Below are 20751 nucleotides of genomic sequence, written 5' to 3'. Positions count from 1 at the left end.
GGTCTTTTCATGAGCAAGGGGGTCAGGAAGCACTTTGTCCTCTCTTAAGCAAAGGGGTCAGAAAGCATTTTGTCCTCTTGAGCAAGAGGATCAGGAAGCACTTGGTCTTTTCATGAGCAAGGGGGTCAGAAAGCATTTTGTCCTTTCTTGAGCAAGGGAATCAGGATCAGAATCATCTGTAAAGTGCCAACATTGGGACGGGGGGTGTCTAATCCTCTCACCAAAAGAGTAGCAGAAGCTGCTTTTGCCATTGCTGGCTTGAGCAATGTCTCTCAATTTGTGAATGATGTTTATACCACCAACGCTGCCTTATTTCATTTTATTTAATGGTTTTAACTGTTTAATTTTTAACTGTTTTATTGTACGATTTTAACTGTTTTATTATGTTGTAATCTCCCCTGAGCCCATCTTGGGAAAGGGTGGACTTTAAATTCACAAAAATAAAAATAAAATAAAAATAAATGCAATGGGAGCTGTGAGTCACTCTTAATTCATCTCTGTCCCGCCCCCAGTCTAAATCAAAGTTTTACTATTTTAACAAAGGACTAGGTAGCATTTGCTTCTATCAGCTGTTGGACAGCAACCAATTCATACTTTGGGGCTCTGATGTTCTGACCAATCCTGTTGCATTTTTAAGCACCTTCTACTGTCATGTATCTATCTGTTTTGATTTTGTTTCTATTAAAAGCAACCAGATTATTAGCTTCACTCAGAAGTAACTCTCGCTGCTGTTTAGATGATGTTTTTCCCCCTAATGAAAAGCTTTTTTGGAGGGGAGACAACCACCAACCAGCAAGTCACTGCATTTGACACTCACAACAATCAACACAATTCTGATTAAAGAAAGAACTCTGTTTTTAATAGGTTTTTTATCATTAAAAAAGTTTAAACCTGCATAGCAATCATTTCAAAAAATAATTATTTAATGTTCCATAATGAAACTGTACACAACCTAGTCTCGAGTGACCTGCAGCCCCGCAGGGTGGCTTGAAGCAGTCCAGCACAACGAGTTTCCCTCAGGAGCCAGCACTCTTCCAGTGGCCATCTTGAAAGTGTCTTCACCTCCCCCCACCAGGGTACAACAGGCTGCTTTCCAAGAGTCAGTGGGTTTGCACTGGGCTGCGGGAAAAGTCCAGTTGCCCCCCCTTTCCCCACCCGCCGCTGGGCTCCTCAGAGTCGTTCAATGTCTCGATATTTCTTCCTCAGGATGGAGACCTGATCTTTAAAGAGCACAGGATCAAGCCTCATCTGAGAATGGATCAGCGGCATATAGCCAAACCAGCTGGCGAAAGTGTTCATGCAGCTCTGCCTTTGGGCAAAGTGGTCTGGGTCGGCCCAACGAGAAGCCCTGGAAGTCTAGAAAAGAAATAAAAGGAAGGGTCAGGTGATGGAAGATCTCTCTCAAGCTTAAGGCCTTAGGGCAGGTGTGCGAAACCAGTCAGGGTCAGCTTGGGAGGGTCACCACTGTGAAAATCTGCCTGTCACCTTCCCCAAGTACCTCAGGCACACACAGATATCCTGTCAGAAATATAAAAACTGGGCACCAGGCATTTTAAAAACCACAAAGAATATTTATTGGATCACAAAAGGTAAGAGAGAGGGATAAAATAATATTAATTAGACGATATCAGAAACAAAAAAGTTGGCAGGCAAAAGTTTAACTGAAAAGACAATCTCTGATCACCAGAGGTTTGTCAGGCTGAGATAATATAACAGGCAGGCTTTAAATAAATACAAGAACTTTGGTAGGCAGGGCTTTTTTTGTAGCAGGAACTCTTTTGCATAATAGGCCACACACCCCTGATGTAGCCAATCCTCCAGGAGTTTATAGTCGGCCCTGTACTAAGAGCCCTATAAGAGCCCTGCATAATCGTGTAAACCTCCATCATGTCACCCCGCAGTCGACATTTCTCCAAGCTAAAGAGCCCCAAGCGTTTTAACCTTTCTTCATAGGGAAAGTGTTCCAACCCTTTAATCATTCTAGTTGCCCTTTTCTGCACTTTTTCCAATGCTATAATGTCCTTTTTGAGGTACGGTGACCAGAACTGCACACAGTATTCCAAATGAGACCACACCATCGATTTATACAGGGGCATTATGATACTGGCTGATTTGTTTTCAATTCCCTTCCTAATAATTCTCAGCATGGCGTTGGCCTACATGTCCTTTCAAAAAACCACACGTTCCACCGCAAGGCTAATGTAAGCCGTCCATCATTTTGGGTCAGCAGAGACCCAATTCTAAAAGTTTACCTCCTGTTCTTATGGAAGTGACTTGAAATAAGCAGTTCAAAAATAGAAGACTGCATCTGTTGCAGCACAGTGGGAGAACATTCCTTCTCTCTCTCGGATTATGACGATGTCGGGTTATTTTTGACTAGCAGAGAGATTTCATGTTTATTAACCTGGGTTTATTGATTTATTTACTTAAGAAAAGAGTGTTTATCTTATCCTTCCTCCAAATACTGAACTATATTAGCTAGAACTCTGTATATTTATGAAAAATCACATTTTAGGGGGAGGGATATCATATGCCAGTTATGTGGTAATTGAAGTTTTAGCCTACAGTGATCTGAGTCTGTGGGACTGCTCTAAGTTGCCACATTATTCATCACCCCGAATCGTACCACAACCCAACAGTAATGAGGCAGTCGAGATGGGGTGAAAGAAAACAATCGTCTGTTAACTATCAGCTATTGTACCCTTTCAACACCTCTGCAAGCCATTTCATACATGTATGTACAACTTTTCAGATTCCTGCATTTGCACATTGCACAGTTGGTGACTGGCTGCTGAATGTGTGAATTGACTCCAATGAACAGCACTGAAATGGACTTTGCGGGGGGGGGGGGGAATGCAAGTTCTGTCAGCAGTGGTCCATTGACATATTCCAACTGTCACCTGATATGGATTGCACGTGTGAATACTCCCCTCAAAGTGCCATAAAAATCAAAGTTAAGGAATGAATAATTTTTACTGCCAAAAGTCCATGGACTTTACTAAACATATCCCAGAACTAGTGGAAATGCCACTCATTAGAAAGGCAAAACATCCACTGATTTATAAAACTCAATATGGGCATATAGTATAGTAGGCTGTGGAAAAAAAACATGCTTGAAGAAGGTGATTCGTACCTGTCCCATCATGGTCTCCTTATACTGTTTCTTCTGTGTTACTTTGATTGGAGGCAACTTTGTCACAGCTGACACCAAGAAATTCATCAAAATGTCCTCACAATTAGCCAGTTGGTCCACCATGTTCTTCAGGCTGGCAGGCAGATAATGCGTGTACAGGTAGTGATAATATCTGGAAGAAACATCAACATATAATTAATGAGGATGCTCCTACATCAGAAGTTGTACAGAAAACAGGAGAAACAAGGTTCTGGCAGTCCTGTCAACCAGACATGCCATACTTGTCAGTTTCTGAGCCAGTTTGGTGTAGTGGTTAAGTGTGCGGACTCTTATCTGGGAGAACCAGGTTTGATTCCCCACTCCTCCACTTGCACCTGCTGGAATGGCCTTGGGTCAGCCATAGCGCTCGCAGGAGTTGTCCTTGAAAGGGCGGCTTCCTAGAGAGCTCTCCCAGCCCCACCTACCTCACAGGGTGTCTGTTGTAGGGGAAGAAGATAACGAAGATTGTAAGCTGCTCTGAGACTCTCTGATTCAGAGAGAAGGGCGGGGTATAAATCTACAGTCTCCTTTAAAAGAGTATAAGGTTACATAGTAGAGGCGAGGGATCAGGGACCCATCACCTTGTTCAGCCCACAAACACTTCTGGAATTCTGAAAGACTGTAGTTGGGTAGCTTTGCAAAATGGCTACCCACAGAAGGTGAAACCAACTGAAAACTGCTCCCAGAGGAGAGGCAGTAGCAGAAAGTTGGAAGGCTCCAAACCAAGCATTATCCTATAACATGGAAAGCTATTTTGGTATGGGCTCTGCTTGTGGACAAAAAAAAGCAATGTCTCCTGGAGTCATCCACTCCCAATGAGGTGCAGGAAAGCCAGGACTGGTTTACTGTTTTGGGAAAGAGGCAGGAGTTGTCCTTGAAAGGGCAGCTGCTTTAAGAGCTCTTTCAGCTCCACCTACCTCACAGGGTGTCTGTTGGGGGGTGGGGAGATAAAGGAAATTGTGAGCCACCCTGAGACTCTGAAATTCAGAGTATAGGGATGGGCTATAAATCCAATATCATTTTCTTCTTCTTCAAGTCCAAAAAGGCCAATTAAGAGGAGTGCCGCAGGAAACTTTTTTTTTTTTGGGGGGGGGGGAGGATTGATTTGTCAAAGAAACTGCTACTTGCTGACTCTGATTTAAGGAGATCTGAATATCTGCCTCTCTCATTACTGAGCTTTGGATCTGACAACCCCCGCCCCCTATTTTGTGCCCACAGGGGAGAGACCAAAGACTGTTGACAACTTATTTAAACATATCCCAAAGGTTCCCCCTTCAGCGCCTCTTCTGTAATCTCCACACAAATAATTGCAAACAATCCTGAGGGACAGATAGGAGCACAGCTCCTGGGAAGGGAGGACGGGCAGGCTGCTTAGTTATCTTTGATAATCAGCCAACCCAAAAATCTTGACTTATTTGGGATGTGACCGCAGTCTTCTGATGCCAAGGGGGCTCTCTTGTTCTTTAAGTATTGGGGGCTTTTTAGAAGCGTTCCATTCCCCCATTCAAGAGACAGAGAACATTTAGATGGCTTTCAAGGTGCAGCTGGCTTCAAAGAGACTGAACACACACAGTAAGGATCGCCAGATGTTTAAACGGTGGATTAAAAGTCATTATCCAGTCAAACAGAAATTCAAAAACTAGTCCGCCTCAAGTCTCTAACTGGTGTTTTAACAAGTTCCCCCCCCCCCCAAAAAAAAGCTAAGGGAGAAGTAAAAGACGTGGGTGCAAATTTTCATGGCCTTAAAAGTAATCTATGACTCTACCCAAAGACCCTTGTTTTAATGGCAGAATACAGGTCTCGGAACACGTGAAGAGTACTTTTTCCTTCCCACCAATCACAGCAAGCTTTATAGGCAGCACTCTCAAGAACCGCTTTTAAGTGCATCCTGGGCTGTCGCAGCATTCTATAAGCATAGCAGCCAGAAGACAAAAGCTTTTCCTTGCCCTTCTGTTTAAAGAGCCACCTCACAGGGTGCCTGTTGTGGGGGGAGAAGATATAGGAGATGGTAAGCTGCTCTGAGACTCTGATTCAGAGAGAAGGGCGGGGCATAAATCTGCGGTCTTCTTCTTAAAGTGTCAGTTCTGTTTAAAGTGCCAATTCCTTCTATTCCTACAAACTTTTAGCATTATGTTTTATCACTGTCAACCCACAGATTGACACTACCTAACCAACACTCCAACAGTCTTCATTAAGTCTAGATTCTCCAAGTGAATTTAGGAGTATATCTGAATCTGCCCTTTTTAGGAGTCTGCCCTTGCAGCTGGTTTTAAATACAAGTGATATTCCCAACTTCTTACTTGTGGTAAATAGCAGCTCCGGTCAATACCATGGAATAGTCATTAGTCCACTTGGATGTGTAGCCCCACCTCTCCTTGGTGTTGTCCCAGAAATGGCTGCGGGCAGGATAGCCCACAATCCTCTCTGGAAAGCTCTGCCAAACCGTAAAGGCAAAATCCACCTGTGGGCAAGAAAACCAAACATCCATAATGCGGCAGGCGGTAATCAAATAGTCTAAAAAAAAAAAAATGTCAGCAAAACAAAATATTACCTTTCTGCTAATTCATAATTTGCAATCTTGGAACTGTTGCAAAACATTAATTCTCTGTATTCATCAGTAAATTAAACCGACTGCTTGACATTTTGCCCTGTAATTATGCACATTTTAATGTTTTCCTGCTAACGGGAGTCTAGAGCTCCAGAGAATCGCATTAACATTTTGTAGGCTTGACTTTTTTGCAAAGCAAAAGTTTACAACTGGTGGGGAACAGTTGTGAGCGTGTGGCTTGCAAGTGCTCTGCGTATGTGCGGGAATTAATCAAAAAGTTGCTACTTCAGTTCTGTGGGGGAAAGGTGTCATTGTTTTAATTAAGAGGGGAGAATAAAGATGCCTCCGAGAACTCCCCTCTGTCCCCCTTCGACTTGCAATCAATGCGATCATTAGAGAGAAAGTGAGAACTACTCCAGTTGTGACTAGTTCCTGCTCCACTTGAGAGTTCCTCTCCCCTCCAGTTTCTGACTGCCACAAAGAGGACAGAAGAGCAGTCTGGAACCTTCATGCCTGGATCTAGCTCAAACAGAAATCGTCTCCCCACAGAACATTTTATCAAACATCATCCAGTTTGGTGTAGTGGTTAAGTGTGCGGACTCTTATCTGGGAGAACCGGGTTTGATTCCCCACTCCTCCACTTGCACCTGCTGGAATGGCCTTGGGTCAGCCATAGCTCTGGCAGAGGTTGTCCTTGAAAGGGCAGTTGCTGTGAGAGCCCTCTCCAGCCCCACCCACCTCACAGGGTGTCTGTTGTGGGTGAGGAAGGTAAAGGAGATTGTGAGCCGCTCTGAGACTCTTTGGAGTGGAGGGCGGGGATATAAATCCAATATCTTCATCTACCTCACAGGATGTCTGTTGTGGGGGAGGAAGGTAAAGGAGATTGTGAGCCGCTCTGAGACTCTTCGGAGTGGAGGGCGGGGATATAAATCCAATATCTTCATCTACCTCACAGGGTGTCTGTTGTGGGGGAGGAAGGTAAAGGAGATTGTGAGCCGCTCTGAGACTCTTTGGAGTGGAGGGCGGGATATAAATCCAATATCTTCTTCTTCTTAATTTTTTTTATTCCCGCCAGCTGCTTGGGAGGTCAATTTTGGTTGAAAAGTGGGAGAATATATAAATAATAACCAAAACATACACACACCCAGGGCTTTTTTTGTAGCGGTAACTCCTTTGCAGATTAGACCACACACCCCTTTATGTAGTTCTGCTGTAAGCTCCAGAAGGATTAGCTAAACAAGGGGGTATGGCTTCATATGCAAAGGAGTTTCTGCTACAAAAAAAGCCCAGCACACACCAAAGGCATGTTCTGAGAAATGCGGTACTGCTGTTGAAAATGGCACTACTCTTGTCCTCCTCCCCCCTGCCCCAATGTGTAGTGTAACTCTGATCATACTTTACATCACCACATTGTTCATTCCCTTGTGTCTGCCAGCTTGTGATGCCACATGAGGTCATGGAAGCACAAAATAATGATGGTTTAAGTCAGAGGTTGTCTCCTACATTTTATGAAGGGAGAGAGCACAAAAGCACTGCCAAAGAAGCCCTTTGATTTTTATAATGAGGTGTTGTTCTGCACTGAGATATTCCGGAATATCTAGAACAGTGTTTCCCCACCTGTGGGTCAGGACCCGGAAGTGGGTTGCAAAACCTCTGAAAAAAGGGCTGTCGGCCAGCTGTCCCTAACGTCTGCCTCTGTCCTGTCCATTGCTGTCTTTTGCATTTTGGAGATCAAGATCTGATCCTGGAAGCAGCATCTTTCGTTTATTAGTTGACATCTTTTTCTTCTTCGAGGCATACTTTTTTTTTTCAAAATCAACAACTTTGATGTCAGATACAATTAAGCATTAAATCAAAAGACGAGAAAAATGCAAAATACAATAAAATGTCAAAGCACAGAAAAGGTAAATAAGGAGCTCTAAAAACTAATTCATCATGAACAATAACAAAGCAAGAATATGGGGGTGTAGGACAAACTGACTGCATATAAACGCTGATCAAATAAAATGTGTCAGATGGTTGCTAGAGTAAGTTTCTTAAGATAGAAGAAGAAGACTGCAGATTTATACCCCGCCCTACTCTCTGAATCAGAGACTCAGACTGGCTTACAATCTCCCATATCTTTTCCCCCCACAACAGACACCCTGTGAGGTGGGTGGGGCTGAGAGGGCTCTCACAGCAGCTGCCCTTTCAAGGACAACCTCTACCAGAGCTATGGCTGACCCAAGGCCATTCCAGCAGGTGCATGCAGAAGAGTGGGGAATCAAACCCAGTTCTCACAGATAAGAATCCGCACACTTAACCACTACCATCAAACTGGGGAATTAGAGCAAATAATGGAGAAGAGGAGAATGGTTGAAGCCTGAAATGTAACCTCCATATACAAAGGTTGTGTACTTAGGTTGTGCAGAGGTCCACCAGTGGCTATTAGCCACAGCGTATTGTTGGAACTCTGTCTGAGGCAGTGATGCTCTGTAATCTTGGTGCTTGGGAGGGGCAACAGTGGGAGGGCTTCTAGCATCCTGGCCCCTCTGATGGATCTCCTGAGGCACCTGGGTTTTTTGGCCACTGTGTGACACAGAGTGTTGGACTGGATGGGCCATTGGCCTGATCCAAGATGGCTTCTCTTAGGTTCTTATGTGACACAGAGTGTTGGACTGGATGGGCCATTGGCCTGATCCAACATGGCTTCTCTTATGTTCTTAACTTCTTCTTGGAAACAAAATTCTCAAAAAATATTTAAAAGCTCATGATGGGCACCCATGTGTTTCTCCTTCATTTCTCTCTTGAGAGTTCCGGCAGCTATTTTCCTAGAAAAAAAAAGCCCTGCCTATTATTATGTATGGTTGTCGACACTGGATCATGAAAAAAACCGGACAGGATGAAATTGATTCCTTTGAAATGTGATGTTGGAGGAGAATTTTACTGATACTATTGACTGCCCAAAAGACATATATGTGAGGTCTAGATCAATTCAAGCCTGACCTCTTTTTAGAAGTTCAAATGATCAAACTGAGGCTACTATACTTTGGTCAAATTATGAGAAGACAAAAGTCACTGGAAAAAGCCAATAATGCTAGGAAAGGTTGAAGGCATCAGGGAAACAGGAAGATCCAACCCGAGATGGACTGACTCAATAAAGGAAGCCATGGCCCTCAGTTTGCAAGACCTGAGCAATGATGTTTTGGAGGACAGTGATTCATAGAGTAGCCGTAAGTTGGAAGCAGTTTGATGGCACTTAAAAAAACATACACAAGATGCTCATAAATTATGTGAGATTTCAGGCAAGCAATGCAGTGGACAAGTTTGCAGATAGAATCATAGAGTTGGAAGGGACCTCCAGGGTCATCTATTCCAACCCCCTGTACAATGCAGGAAATTCACAAATACCTCCTACCTACACACCACCAATGACCCCTGCCCCATGCCTAAAAAATGAAATGCCCCCCCCTCCAAAAAAAAAACCCTCTAGGATCCCTGGCCAAACTGGCCTGGAGAAAAATTTCTTCCCGACCCCAAAGTGGCAATCAGCATTTCCCTGAGTGTGCAAGAAAGGGCTACTAGAACTAAGCACTGATGCAACCCTTCCTCTCATAGAAGCATAGAGTTGGAAGGGACCTCCAGGGTCATCTAGTCCAACCCCCTGCGCAATGCAGGAAACTCACAAACACCTTTCCCTAAATTCACAGGACCCATTTCAGCTTGTCTATATCCTTCTTAAAATGTGGTGCCCAAAACTGAACACAATACTCCAGGTGAGGTTTTGCCAGAGTAGAGTAAAGTGATACCATCACATCACATGATCTGGACACTATACTTCTGTAGATACAGCCCAAAATTGCATTTGCCTTTTTAGTCATCACACTGCTGACTCATGTTCAGCATATTATCCACTAAGACCCCTAGAAAATCTTGACCCTAGATTTTTGCACTTACTATTGCTAAGACAAGTCTCCCTCATCCTATAACCATGCACTGGATTTTTCCTACCTAAATGCAGAACTTTACATTTATCCCTGTTAAAATTCATTTTACTGATTTTAGTCCAGTTTTCCAGCCTGTCAAGGTCATCCTGTATCCTGTTTCTGTCTTCTTCTGTGTTTGCAACCCCTCCCAATTTAGTATCATCTGAAAATTTAATAAGCATTCCCTCTATTCCTTCATCCAAATCATTGATAAAGACGCTGAACGAAACAGGTCCCAAGACAGATCCTTGAGGCACTCCACTTGTCATTCCTCTCCAAGAGGATGAAGAACCATTCACAAGAACTCTTTGGCTGCGATCTGTCAACCAGTTACAGATCCACCTAACAGTAACAGGATCCAAACCACATTTTACCAACTTGTCAACAAGGACAGTATGTGGAACCTTACTGAAATCAGGATAAACGATGTCTACAGCATTCCCCTGATCCAGCAAGATAGTCACTTTCTCAAAAAAAGAGATCAGGTTAGTCTGACATGACTTGCCTCATGTTCTGCCTAAGTTCACAGAATCAGCATTGCTATCAGATGGCCATCTAGCCTCTGCTTAAAAACCTCCAAAAGAGAGCCCAACACCTCCCGAGGAAGCCTGTTGCACTGAAGAACTGCTCTGTCAGGAAATTCTTCCTAATGTTTAGCCGAAAACTCTTTTGATCTAACGTCAACCTGTTTGTTGTGGTCCGACCTTCTGGAGCAACAGAAAACAACTCCACACCATCTTCTCTGTACGACAGCACTTCAAGTACTTGAAGATGGTGATCATATCACCATAGTCTATTCCACTGTTTACTGAATGTATTAGTTTGCTCTTATTGCACCGTCTGCTGTCATTTCATTTTGTCTTGTCTTGTAACTTTTGTTGTTGTTGCAGTGTTTTCTATTTTGTAATTCTAGCCCTGCTGCATTTGTTTATAGTCTTACACTGTTTGAGTACAAAGTAAATAAAATAAACAAGGCTGATTGTGAGGGGATTGGATCAACATCTGGAGCAGAGGTCCATCAGTGGCTATTAGCCAAGGCGTATTGTTGGAACTCTCTGTCTGGCAGTGATGCTCTGTATTCTTGGTGCTTTGGAGGGGGGGACAGTGTCCTGGCCCCACTGATGGACCTCCTGATGGCATCTGGTTTTTTTGGCAACTGTGTGACACAGAGTGTTGGACTGGATGGGCCACTGGCCTGATCCAACATGGCATCTCTTTTGTTCTTATGTTGAGCTGCAGGATGATCTCTCTAAACTGGGCGAATGGGCAACAACATGACAATTGAAGTCCAATCTTGGTGTGTACAGTGATGCACAACGGAACATGCCCCCTCCTCACTACCCATCCAGGGCTCCAACCAGTTACGGACAGGGGATTCTGTCCCTTCTCTTTCTCAGTTTCCTGAAGCCCAGCCTGGAACAGCCTTCCCCCCACCCCAGACTAGTCCTGCTGCTTTCATCATCTTTGCTCCATCTAGTTTGTCTGTGAATCTTCCATGCAGGGCTGGTATCACTCCTTTTACTCTGCTCCATCACCCCCAGTATACTGTTGATGCCAAAGGAACATTAAAGATAGTAGCAGATAATATATTACATGTAAGTCTCATAGCTTTCTTTTAATAACTTTGCTGTAAAGCCGACAGCGGCAGTACGGATTATCAGACCCGCACAAGAGGGCGGGAGGGGAGGGGAGGCAGCCGCCGAACAAGCTCTTCCACGCTCGTCTTCCTTTTCATCCCCACCTTCAACCCACGCAGGTTTCTAATTATGACCCACACGCATGTTCCTCCCAGCATGCAACATGGCATTTTGGCCTCTTACCCAGAGGAATAAGAAAAGGCTTAATACTTCATTTCATTATGAATGAAAAGGGCACAACCTTCATTAATGGCAAGAGATGAAAAGAACAGAAGAAACCATTTGGGGGCTTTTCAGGTTTTATCATTCAAATTTGAAGGCAAGAAATATACAGGGAAATATTATCGCACGTTTAAATCGGGCCGATCTTGGGCCACATCCCCGTGCTTTTAAGGGATGCGATTTAAGAACCTTCAAAAGGCCTCACACCTCCTCAGCGACAGTTCTGAGTCCGAGTCTCTGTCCATCTTAATGGACAGCCAGCTGGCCATGGCTCTATTTATTTATTTACTGACTTCATTCATATCTTGCTTTTCTCCCCAACAGGGACCTGAAGTGGCTGACATTGTTCTCCTCTCCTCCATTTTATCCACAACAATCTTGTGAGGTAGGTGGAGCTGAGAGAAAGGGACTGGTCCAAGGTCAACCAGCAAGCATCCATGACAGAGCCGGGATCTGAACTCAGATCACCCAGATCCTAATCCAACATTCGAGCCACTACACCACACCAGGAAAGAGGATGACAACAATGGAAAGCCACAGACAGCCTCGTGCAAGAGCAAAGCTTGGCCGCGGGTACAAATTCATTAGAATCTTAGCTTTCAGCTTGTTAACAAAGCCTGCTCTAGTTCTCAACATTGTAGGGACAGGTCTGAAAGAATCTTGCAACGCCTAATAAAAACTGCAGAAGCCAGGGGATTGTACCTGAACAAGAATTCCAGCAATCAGGAGCTAAGGAATTCAATGCTCTGCATTTTTTCCCCCTTGTTTGATTACTTAACTATATATATGTGCGCTAACTGGCTTAACTTGCATGCATCAGTAGCAGTATTCTGCTGTGCTGAAACTCTCAAGGGAGGGCTACATGGCCCCCCAACCCTTATTTCTTCCTCAAATATCTACAAAACAAAAATGAAGCTTTTGGAGATGATTCCTACTGAAACGAAGCCTAAAACTCAAGTCACTCTCTATTACATTTCAAACTCCACCTTTCCTTCCAAGGAGCTCAGGGTGACTTCTGAACACATGAAGCTCCCTTATACTGAATCAGATTCTTGGCCCATCCAGGTCAGTATTGTCTGCTCAGACTAGCAGTGCCTCTCCAGGGTCATCAGTACCTTTAACGGGAGACATCAGGGACTGAACCCGGGACCTTCAGCATGCCAAACAGATGTTCTGTCTTGGAGCCACAGCCCCTCCCTTGGTCATCCCTACTCCCATTTTATCAACAGCCACCCTGTGAGGTAGGTTAGGATTTGAGAACAGGACTGGCCCAAGGTCACCCAATATACTTCATGCCCGCACAGGGATTTGAAACTGAATTGCCCTGCTCTTAGTCCAGCACACTAATCACTATCCCCTATAGGCTTAAAAAAAGTGTTTTCTTCCTGCTTATCCTGTTTGCACCTCTTTGTCAACAGCCTTGGGTCATATTCTACACCAGGGGTGGCCAAACTGTGGCTCAGGAGCCATATGTGGCTCTTTCACACATATCGTGTGGCTCTCAAAGCCCCAACTGCCTCATCAGCTGACTCAGAGAAGGCACTTCTCTCTTTAAATCACAGCCAGCAGCTTGGAGAATGCATTTCAAGTTGCTTTCTTTCCACCTTTCTCTCCCCCATCTATTTTCCTTCCATCTGAGGTTCATGACTTGCGGCTCTCAAACATCTGACATTTATTCTATGTGGCTCTTATGTTAAGAAGAAGAAAAAGACTGCTGATTTATATCCCGCCCTTCTCTCTGAATCAGAGACTCAGGGCGTCTTACAATCTCCAATATCTTTTTTTCCATACAACAGACACCCTGTGAGGTGGGTGGGGCTGAGTGGGCTCTCACAGCAGCTGCCCTTTCAAGGACAACCTCTGCCAGAGCTATGGCTGACCCAAGGCCATTCTAGCAGCTGCAAGTGGAGGAGTGGGGAATCAAACTCAGTTCTCCTAGATAAGAGTCCGCACACTTAACCACTACACCAAACTGGCTCTCTAAGTCTGGCCACCCCTGTTCTAAACTATAGGATGCTAGGGGTAGGGACCAGTTTTCTTGTGCTCCATAAGGCAGCTGACACACTGACTGTGCCATATAAATAAACAACAGCATCACTGGGACAGACCGGTCAACTTAACGTACCAGGAAATTTCCTGGTGGGTTACTGCCTTAGAAGGCAATGAGCTGCAAGCTGAACCAAGTCCTAGCAACTCTGCCTGTGTCATTTAACTTAGAGCCTTCAGCAGTTGTAATGATTCCTGTCAGCTCCCCAGTTAGCACTCCTGCCAGGCTGTGGGAGGGGGCAGCGGGTAAGTCAAACCCTATGGCTGGCTTGTAGTGCCCCAGGGGCCACTCAGCTTGGCTTGATCATCTCAGATCAGCTGTTCCAAAATAATCCGGGGCCCAGAGACCAAGCTTTATGGAAAAAGGCTGAGGGACTCTGGAGAAGAGGAGATTGAAGGGGCATGGTTGTTCTCTTCAAGGCTGTCACTTAGAGGAAGGCAGGGAGCTGTTCCTGCTGGCAGCAGAGGAGAGGACTCACAATCGTGGGTATTATGGGCAGAAAGGTACTGGCAGGATATTCTGAACTTTTCCCCTCAGTAAGAATAGTTCAGCAGTGGAATCAGTGTCTGGAGTGTGGTGAGCTCCCCATCCCTGGCAGTCTTCAAGCAGCGGCTGGATGAACGTTTGTCTGGGATACTCTAGGCTACGGGTGTCGAACTCATCTGTTATGAGGGCTGGATCTGACATAAATGAGACCTTGTTGGGCCGGGCCATGTCGGGTTGGGCAGGACCATGTGTGTACCTATTTAAGATTAGGTAGCAGAGATATAAACTTTATAAAGAACACAAACACAAATATATATTTGTTAAAAACTTAAAAAATGCTTAAAATGTTAGCACTCGGTTTTAAAGATGCTTTCTTTGTATTTCTCCCATGGGATCCAGGGAACTGGGCAAAGGAAGCTCTGGCTCTTTCCTTCCTTCTCCAGGGGACCAGGAGAAGGGAGAGCCTCAGCCAATAGGTGAAAGACAGGCTTGGCTCACTAGCTCTGCTGAGCAACTGAGGAAGCCTGGCAAAGCAAGCTATTCCTCACTCCTTTCTCCCCAAGGGAGGAGCCTCAGCCAATGGAGACAATAGAGGTTTTGCTCTGTAGCTCCTGTGCAATTGAGCAAGCCTTGCAAAGTAAGCTGTTATGCAGAAGGAAGCAAGATATAGGGAGAAGGAAGCAGATGACAGTCAGTTGCTGGGGGGCCGGATAGGAGCCCTCTAGGGGCCTGATTCGGCCCCCAAACTGCATGTTTGACACCCCTGCTCTAGGCTGATCCTGCACTGAGCAGGAGGATGGACTAGAGGGCCCTGCCAACTCTATGATTCTAAACGTTGACTGAGCCACACTGTTGAGAGCTAAGAGAAAGGAAACGGGTTACAACCAGCAGCTTGAGTTGCGACCAGAAGGGACCAGAGAGAGACAGAGCAACCACTAGAGCAGCGCTGGGGTAACGTGCTGCAAGTGGCTCCCACTAGACGGGCAGACAGCCTGACCCAAAAGGGTCTTTGATGCATTTGCACTGCTGGAAGCGCCATTCGACTGACCGCCCTCTTGCAAACAAGGGCTTTATCTCAAAAGCAACAGAGCCTGACAATTCTAAAGGAGAGTTCGTCCGTTTATAGGAGAGGATGCGGGAAGACGGGGAAGCGGCTGAGGAAGAGAAAAAGGGGAGCCCTAAAATCGAAAGAGACAATAAAGAGTCAAAGCTTTTCCACCGCTGCCATTAATAATTTATTTCCGATATATTGCACTGTTATATAAACGGTCGCCGGTTTCCCCTTCTCTTTGTGGGAAGAGGTGCTAAAAATCAATACTCATTCCAGTTGTAAAAATTGGTTTTCTACAGTGGTCTTTTTTCCCCCCTTTGCCTTTTTCCTTGAGCACAATCTTGCTCCTGGCACAAAGGTTCTGAAGTCTCAAGTGCAAGAATTCTCCTTTAATTTAAAGAGAGACGGGCTTTAGCGCAGGGAACTCAAACACGAGCTACGAGGCTGCTGCGTCAAGAGCGGAGCACGCACGAGACAGTGTTGGGCGCAGTTGGCTATTAAAGTGCTGAACGACATTCCAAATTGGACACTAAGAAAAATATAAATTCTGCAACTTGCACTGATTTCATAACTTTGGGTATTGGAGTCTGTTGGGAAAGGGCTTTTTTTGAGCAGGAACGCCGTTCTGGCTGACTTGACATCAGGGGGTGTGGCCTAATATGCAAATGAGTTCTTGCTGGGCTTTTTCTGCAGAAAAGCCCTGTATGAGACAATGGCGACAGGGGGTGTGGCCTGATAGGCAAATGAGTTCCTGCTGAGCTTTTCCTACAAAAAAAGCCCTGGGTACCACTGAGACTGTGCCTCAGGGGCAGAGCAGCTGCTTGGCATACGCAAGGTCCCAGGTTCAATCCCCAGCATCTTCAGATAAAGGATCTGGCAGGAGGTGATGTGCAAGGCCCCTGGAGAGCCACCGTCAGTCTGAGTAGACAGTACTGACCTTGCAAGACTAAGAACGTGATTCATTATAAGGCAGCTTAATGTGTATGTTCATGTGTTCTGCTGTTGATCAACACCTAAGTGATGCAGGTCCAGCAGCCAGTGTGCTGTGGTGGTTGGGGTGTTGTGTAGGGCTTGGGGTAAGACTGGGGCTTTTTTTGAGCAGGAATGCACAGGAATTAAGTTCCAGCTGGCTTGGTGTCAGGGGGTGTGGCCTACTATGCGAATGAGTCCCTTCTGGGCTTTTTCAACAAAAAAAGCCCTGTGCGGAACAATGGTGATGTCAGGGGTGCGTGGCCTAATATGCAAATGAGTTTCTGCTGGGCTTTTTCTATCAAAAAAGCCCTAGGTAAGTCATTGGCATTAGATGGGTGGCATTAGGCTAGTCCCTCTCTCTTTGCCTGGTATGCTGACTCCGGTAGGTAGCTGTGCTGGTCTCAAGCAGCAGAACAAAGTTGAGTCCAGCAGCACCTTTAAGGCCAATGAAGTTTGATTCTGGGCATAAGCTATCGTATGCGGCTTATAACCAGAATAAAACATTGTTGTCTTTTTCATATTTTTTATGTGTGTGAGTGCGCACGCACGCACACACACACTTGGAAGTCGTGGCAAACTCTGGTGACTGACCCCCACTGGGGGCATGGAGGATATTGAGGGAGATGGCTGAATAAAACCTGCCTCTGCCTCCCGGCTCTGGTATTCCAAGGAGGCCTCCCATCCAAGTACTTGCCAGAGTTGACCCTGCTCTTCTTCCAAGATCGGGCTTTTCTGGGCTATTCAGATCAGGGCAAAACTGTTGGTCTTAAAGGTGCCACTGGACTCAAACTTTGTTTTGTTTAGCGGGGCTGTTGTAATTATCTGCTGAGCTAGTCATACCCTGCTCTTCTCCTTAACAGGGAAACAAAGCAATCTACAACACAGCTCTCCCTTTCTTGTGTTTCATCCTCACAACTACCACTCTGTGAAACAGGTCAGCAGAAGAGGGAGCAACTGGCACAAGTCATCCAGAGAGCTTCTGTGGTAGAACAGGAGTTTGGGTTTCCCAAATCCGAGTCTGACACATGAACCTTTACGCCAGGGATGCTGGAGGAGCACCTTTGAGGGATGTTCTTCTCTCAATACATAATTCAATTTGTGCAATTCACCACTGGTGGATGTAGGGATGGCCAGTAGCATAGATGGCTTTTAAAAGTGGATTAGCCAGATTCATGGAGAACTCTGTTACTCCCCATGATGACTTAAGGGAACCTCCATATCCAGAGGCAGCACATCCATGAATGCTAGTATTGGGAAACTACACTAGGAAGGGGCTTGGCTTCTGTGTCCTCCAAGGCATCTAGTTGGCCACTGTGAGAGACAGGATGCGGGACTGAATGGAGTGATCCAACAGGCCAGTGTTGATGTTCTTATGAAAGATACTGAGGAATACAGTAGCATATCAGTACCAGCGATCGTTGAGGTTGTAGTTCTGATTCTAGCTGCCAAAGTCCAGAGGTCAACTGTGAATTCCTGAACACTGGTAGTGTGATTCGGGCAAGGCAGTAACCAAAGCTGTAAGGAGAAAAAGGTCTTACCTCAGTGGTTGAAAGCACCGTATCCTCATCGAGGCTTAAAACTGCATCAGTGACGATGTTCTCATAGGGCAGGAAACGACTGCTCATGACCTGTAGGCAGGACAAAGACAGTTGATGAGAAGTTCTTGAGACTTACCCAAGGGTGACATGCTCCTCTAACCAACAGGGCTTTTTTTGTAGCAGGAACTCCTTAGCATATTAGGCCAGACACCCCTGATAGAGCCAATCCTCCAAGAGCTTACAGGGCTTTTAGTACAGGGCCTACTGTAAGCTCCAAGAGGACTGGCTACATCAGGGGTGTGTGGCCTAATATGCAAAGGAGTTCCTGCTACCAAAAAAAAGCCCTGCTAACCGCTCTGTCTCTCCATGAAGGAAAACAACAACAACGAACCACAGGGGCATTTCCAACGTCTAGAAAAAGTCTCATACACAACCATTCACTTTTGCTGTGGTTTGATAAATGTTTGTTCTAGGTATTTTTCGACTTGAATTTTAAATTATCTATTCATTTACTTTAAGAAAAGCAGCTCTGTGAAAGCTCTTGGGTTCGAACTCCCCTTCCCTGTACTGAATTTTGTCACAGCTGCTCCTTGGTTTATCTTTTATTTGTGCGTTTGTACTTACAGCAGGCTTTCTTTTCTTATTATGCGTACATATTATATGGGACTTATATGAGAAAGAAAAGAGAGAGAGAGAGAGAAAGGAAAAGGTACAGCATCATAATCAATAACCGTGTCACGTATTACACCCTGTACAGTGTTCTCCTTTCCCTTCACAGAAGATGGCATTCTGCACCTTCATCCGAATGGAAGGATTTCTCTGCTCAACTCTAAATGTCGATTTCTGCCAGCATTTCCAGCTTACAACCTTTGATAGAAGCAATTCATCTCTGAACAGCTCAGTTCCCCTTACCAGCAACAAAACAGCCTCATCGCAAGAACAAAAAAGTGGGGTACAAAATAGAAGCGGGCTCATTCCAAGGTGCAAAAATTCACATGGCATAGGCAAATCTGTGAAGGATTCTGTAGGAAGCCCACGTGCAGATTCACACATCACACATACGTACTCCTTACAGAATCTGCATATGGCACACAACTGCAACTTCCCCAAATGGTTCTAGATTACAGTTTAGGTATGTGTGGAATTGTCATGTGAATGATCTGCACACTTTTCAACACAGTTGTAACTGTATACAGATATGTGCCCACCCATCTGTTGCACTTTCCAAGTAGTGATAACCAAATGGACAAGACTCTCTCCCCCACCCATTACCATTTCCTGCTTATCTTCATGTTCTTTCTGGTTCAAGCAATCACCCCTCCTTTTTTGCGATCTTCCTGGTTCCCAGAATATAGAAGGAAACAGGAAGTGTTAGCCAAACTGGGGTGGATTACTTTTCTCCCCAGTTTACACATTATTGTAGCGGGTCTCTTTATGTGAACCTCTTTGAACTTCAATTTCTGCTGAAGCATGATATGCACTGTGACATTTGGTGGCAGCAACCAATACTCCCTCTAAGCTGTGGAGTCTTGAAAAGCAAAAATTCTACTTCATGAGCTACTGGAATTAAAAGTTGTGAGCTACTGCATAAATTATTTTGTTCTGGGGCCGTTTTTCCTGAGCTAACACAAATATGTGTGAGCAGGAGGCTAAAGAAATGTGAGCTATCTGACACTAACTCAGTTTAACAACTACCACAATGTAGTTCTAGGTGACCGCTGTTGAGCTGCTATCTCATGCAACTGGGAAGGGTCAGTACAGTAAAGAACATGTTTTTTGACAACCACAAATGCAGTCACCAGTAATTCCCATTAAGTACTTTCCAACTAAAAGTGTTGGGAAAGAGTGGCCAAACTTCCTTAATGTAAGAGCCGCATAGAATAAACGTTAGATGTTTGAGAGTTGCAAGACTTGAGCATCAGATGTTTGAGAGCAGGCAGGCAAACAGATGGGAGAGGGAGGGAGAGGTGAAAAGAAAGCAACTTTAACTTTAAATGCATTCTCCAAGCTGCCAGCTAGTTTGGCTTAGGAAAAGTGATTTAAAGAGAGAAATGCTTTCTTACAGTTAGCCAATGGGACAGTAAGGGCTTCAAGAGCCTCACAATATGTGTGAAAAAGCCACATGTGGCTCCTGAGCCACAGTTTGGCCACCCTTGGGAAAGACCCTTTTCTCCCTGACAACCAAGAGAAACTCCTGCTAGTCACAGTAGATAGTATTGAGGTAGATGGACCAATGGTTTGACCGATGTGGTATAAGGTAGCTTCAGATGAGTGGGAAAATTTAAACCGTCTGGATGGTGGGATCAGTCACACGGGGCTTTCATGCAGCATTAAACTACTGCCTCCTTACATTTTGGAATCTAATATGGTCCTTGGAAAAAAAGAACTGGCACAATCTTCACCACAAAGTCAGGAACACAGGAGATTGCTTTGTTGTCTTTTGGATAAACATATGGAGAAGAGGTCTATCAGTGGATATTAGACATAAGGTATAAATGGAACACGATGCCTGGGGCAGTGATGCTCTGTATTCTTGGTGCTTGGGGGGCAATAACAGGAGGGCTTCTGGAGTTCTAGCCCCATTGGTAGACTTTCTGATGGCACTTGTGTTTTGGCCACTATGGGACACCGTGTGTTGGACTGGACTGTTCTAACATCCATGACTTGAGTTTGTTTGCCAGATACCTTGCATACAACTTCTCAATAGTGCAGGGGTGGCCAACGGCAGTTCTCCAGATGTTTTTTGCCTACAACTCCCATCAGCCCCAGCCATTGGCCATGCCGGCTGAGGCTGATGGGAGTTGTAGGCAAAAAACATCTGGAGAGCTACCGTTGGCCACCCCTGCAATAGTGGATAGGAGACTAATAGGTCTATAATTGCTAGGAAGCTAACACTCTCCTTTTTTAAATATAGGGACCACTATTGCATCTGGCCAAGCTTCAGGCCTGTCCTATCAATTACAGTGAATAGGGCAGCTAAAAAAGGGACCCACCACTCAGGAAATGCCTTAATAGCTTCAGGAGGGATGGCATCAGGCCCGGGGGCTTTCCTTGATAGTGCTAATCCTGATGGCATTTGTGTTTTGGCCACTGTGGGACATCTTGTGTTGAAC

The 20751-nt window shown here is 45.1% G+C and overlaps 1 protein-coding gene across 1 annotated transcript in view; it reads right to left on the bottom strand.

Annotated features, from left to right (window-relative positions):
• Positions 1 to 837: 837 nt before the first annotated feature.
• Positions 838 to 20751, bottom strand: part of EXT1 (exostosin glycosyltransferase 1) — a 367772-nt gene continuing 347858 nt past the window's right edge. The window contains exons 8-11 of the mRNA XM_060243282.1: positions 17639 to 17728; positions 5473 to 5633; positions 3134 to 3305; positions 838 to 1356 (exon numbers count right to left, since the gene is read on the bottom strand). Of these exons, the coding sequence (XP_060099265.1) occupies positions 1171 to 1356; positions 3134 to 3305; positions 5473 to 5633; positions 17639 to 17728 (609 nt within the window). The 3' untranslated portion in view covers positions 838 to 1170. The remainder of the gene's footprint in view (positions 1357 to 3133; positions 3306 to 5472; positions 5634 to 17638; positions 17729 to 20751) is intronic.

This window comes from Heteronotia binoei, chromosome 7, assembly GCF_032191835.1.
Source record: "Heteronotia binoei isolate CCM8104 ecotype False Entrance Well chromosome 7, APGP_CSIRO_Hbin_v1, whole genome shotgun sequence".
NCBI lineage: Eukaryota > Metazoa > Chordata > Lepidosauria > Squamata > Gekkonidae > Heteronotia > Heteronotia binoei.
The sequence above is the reverse complement of the archived record's forward strand: the minus strand, read 5'-3'. Positions and strand labels throughout refer to the sequence as shown.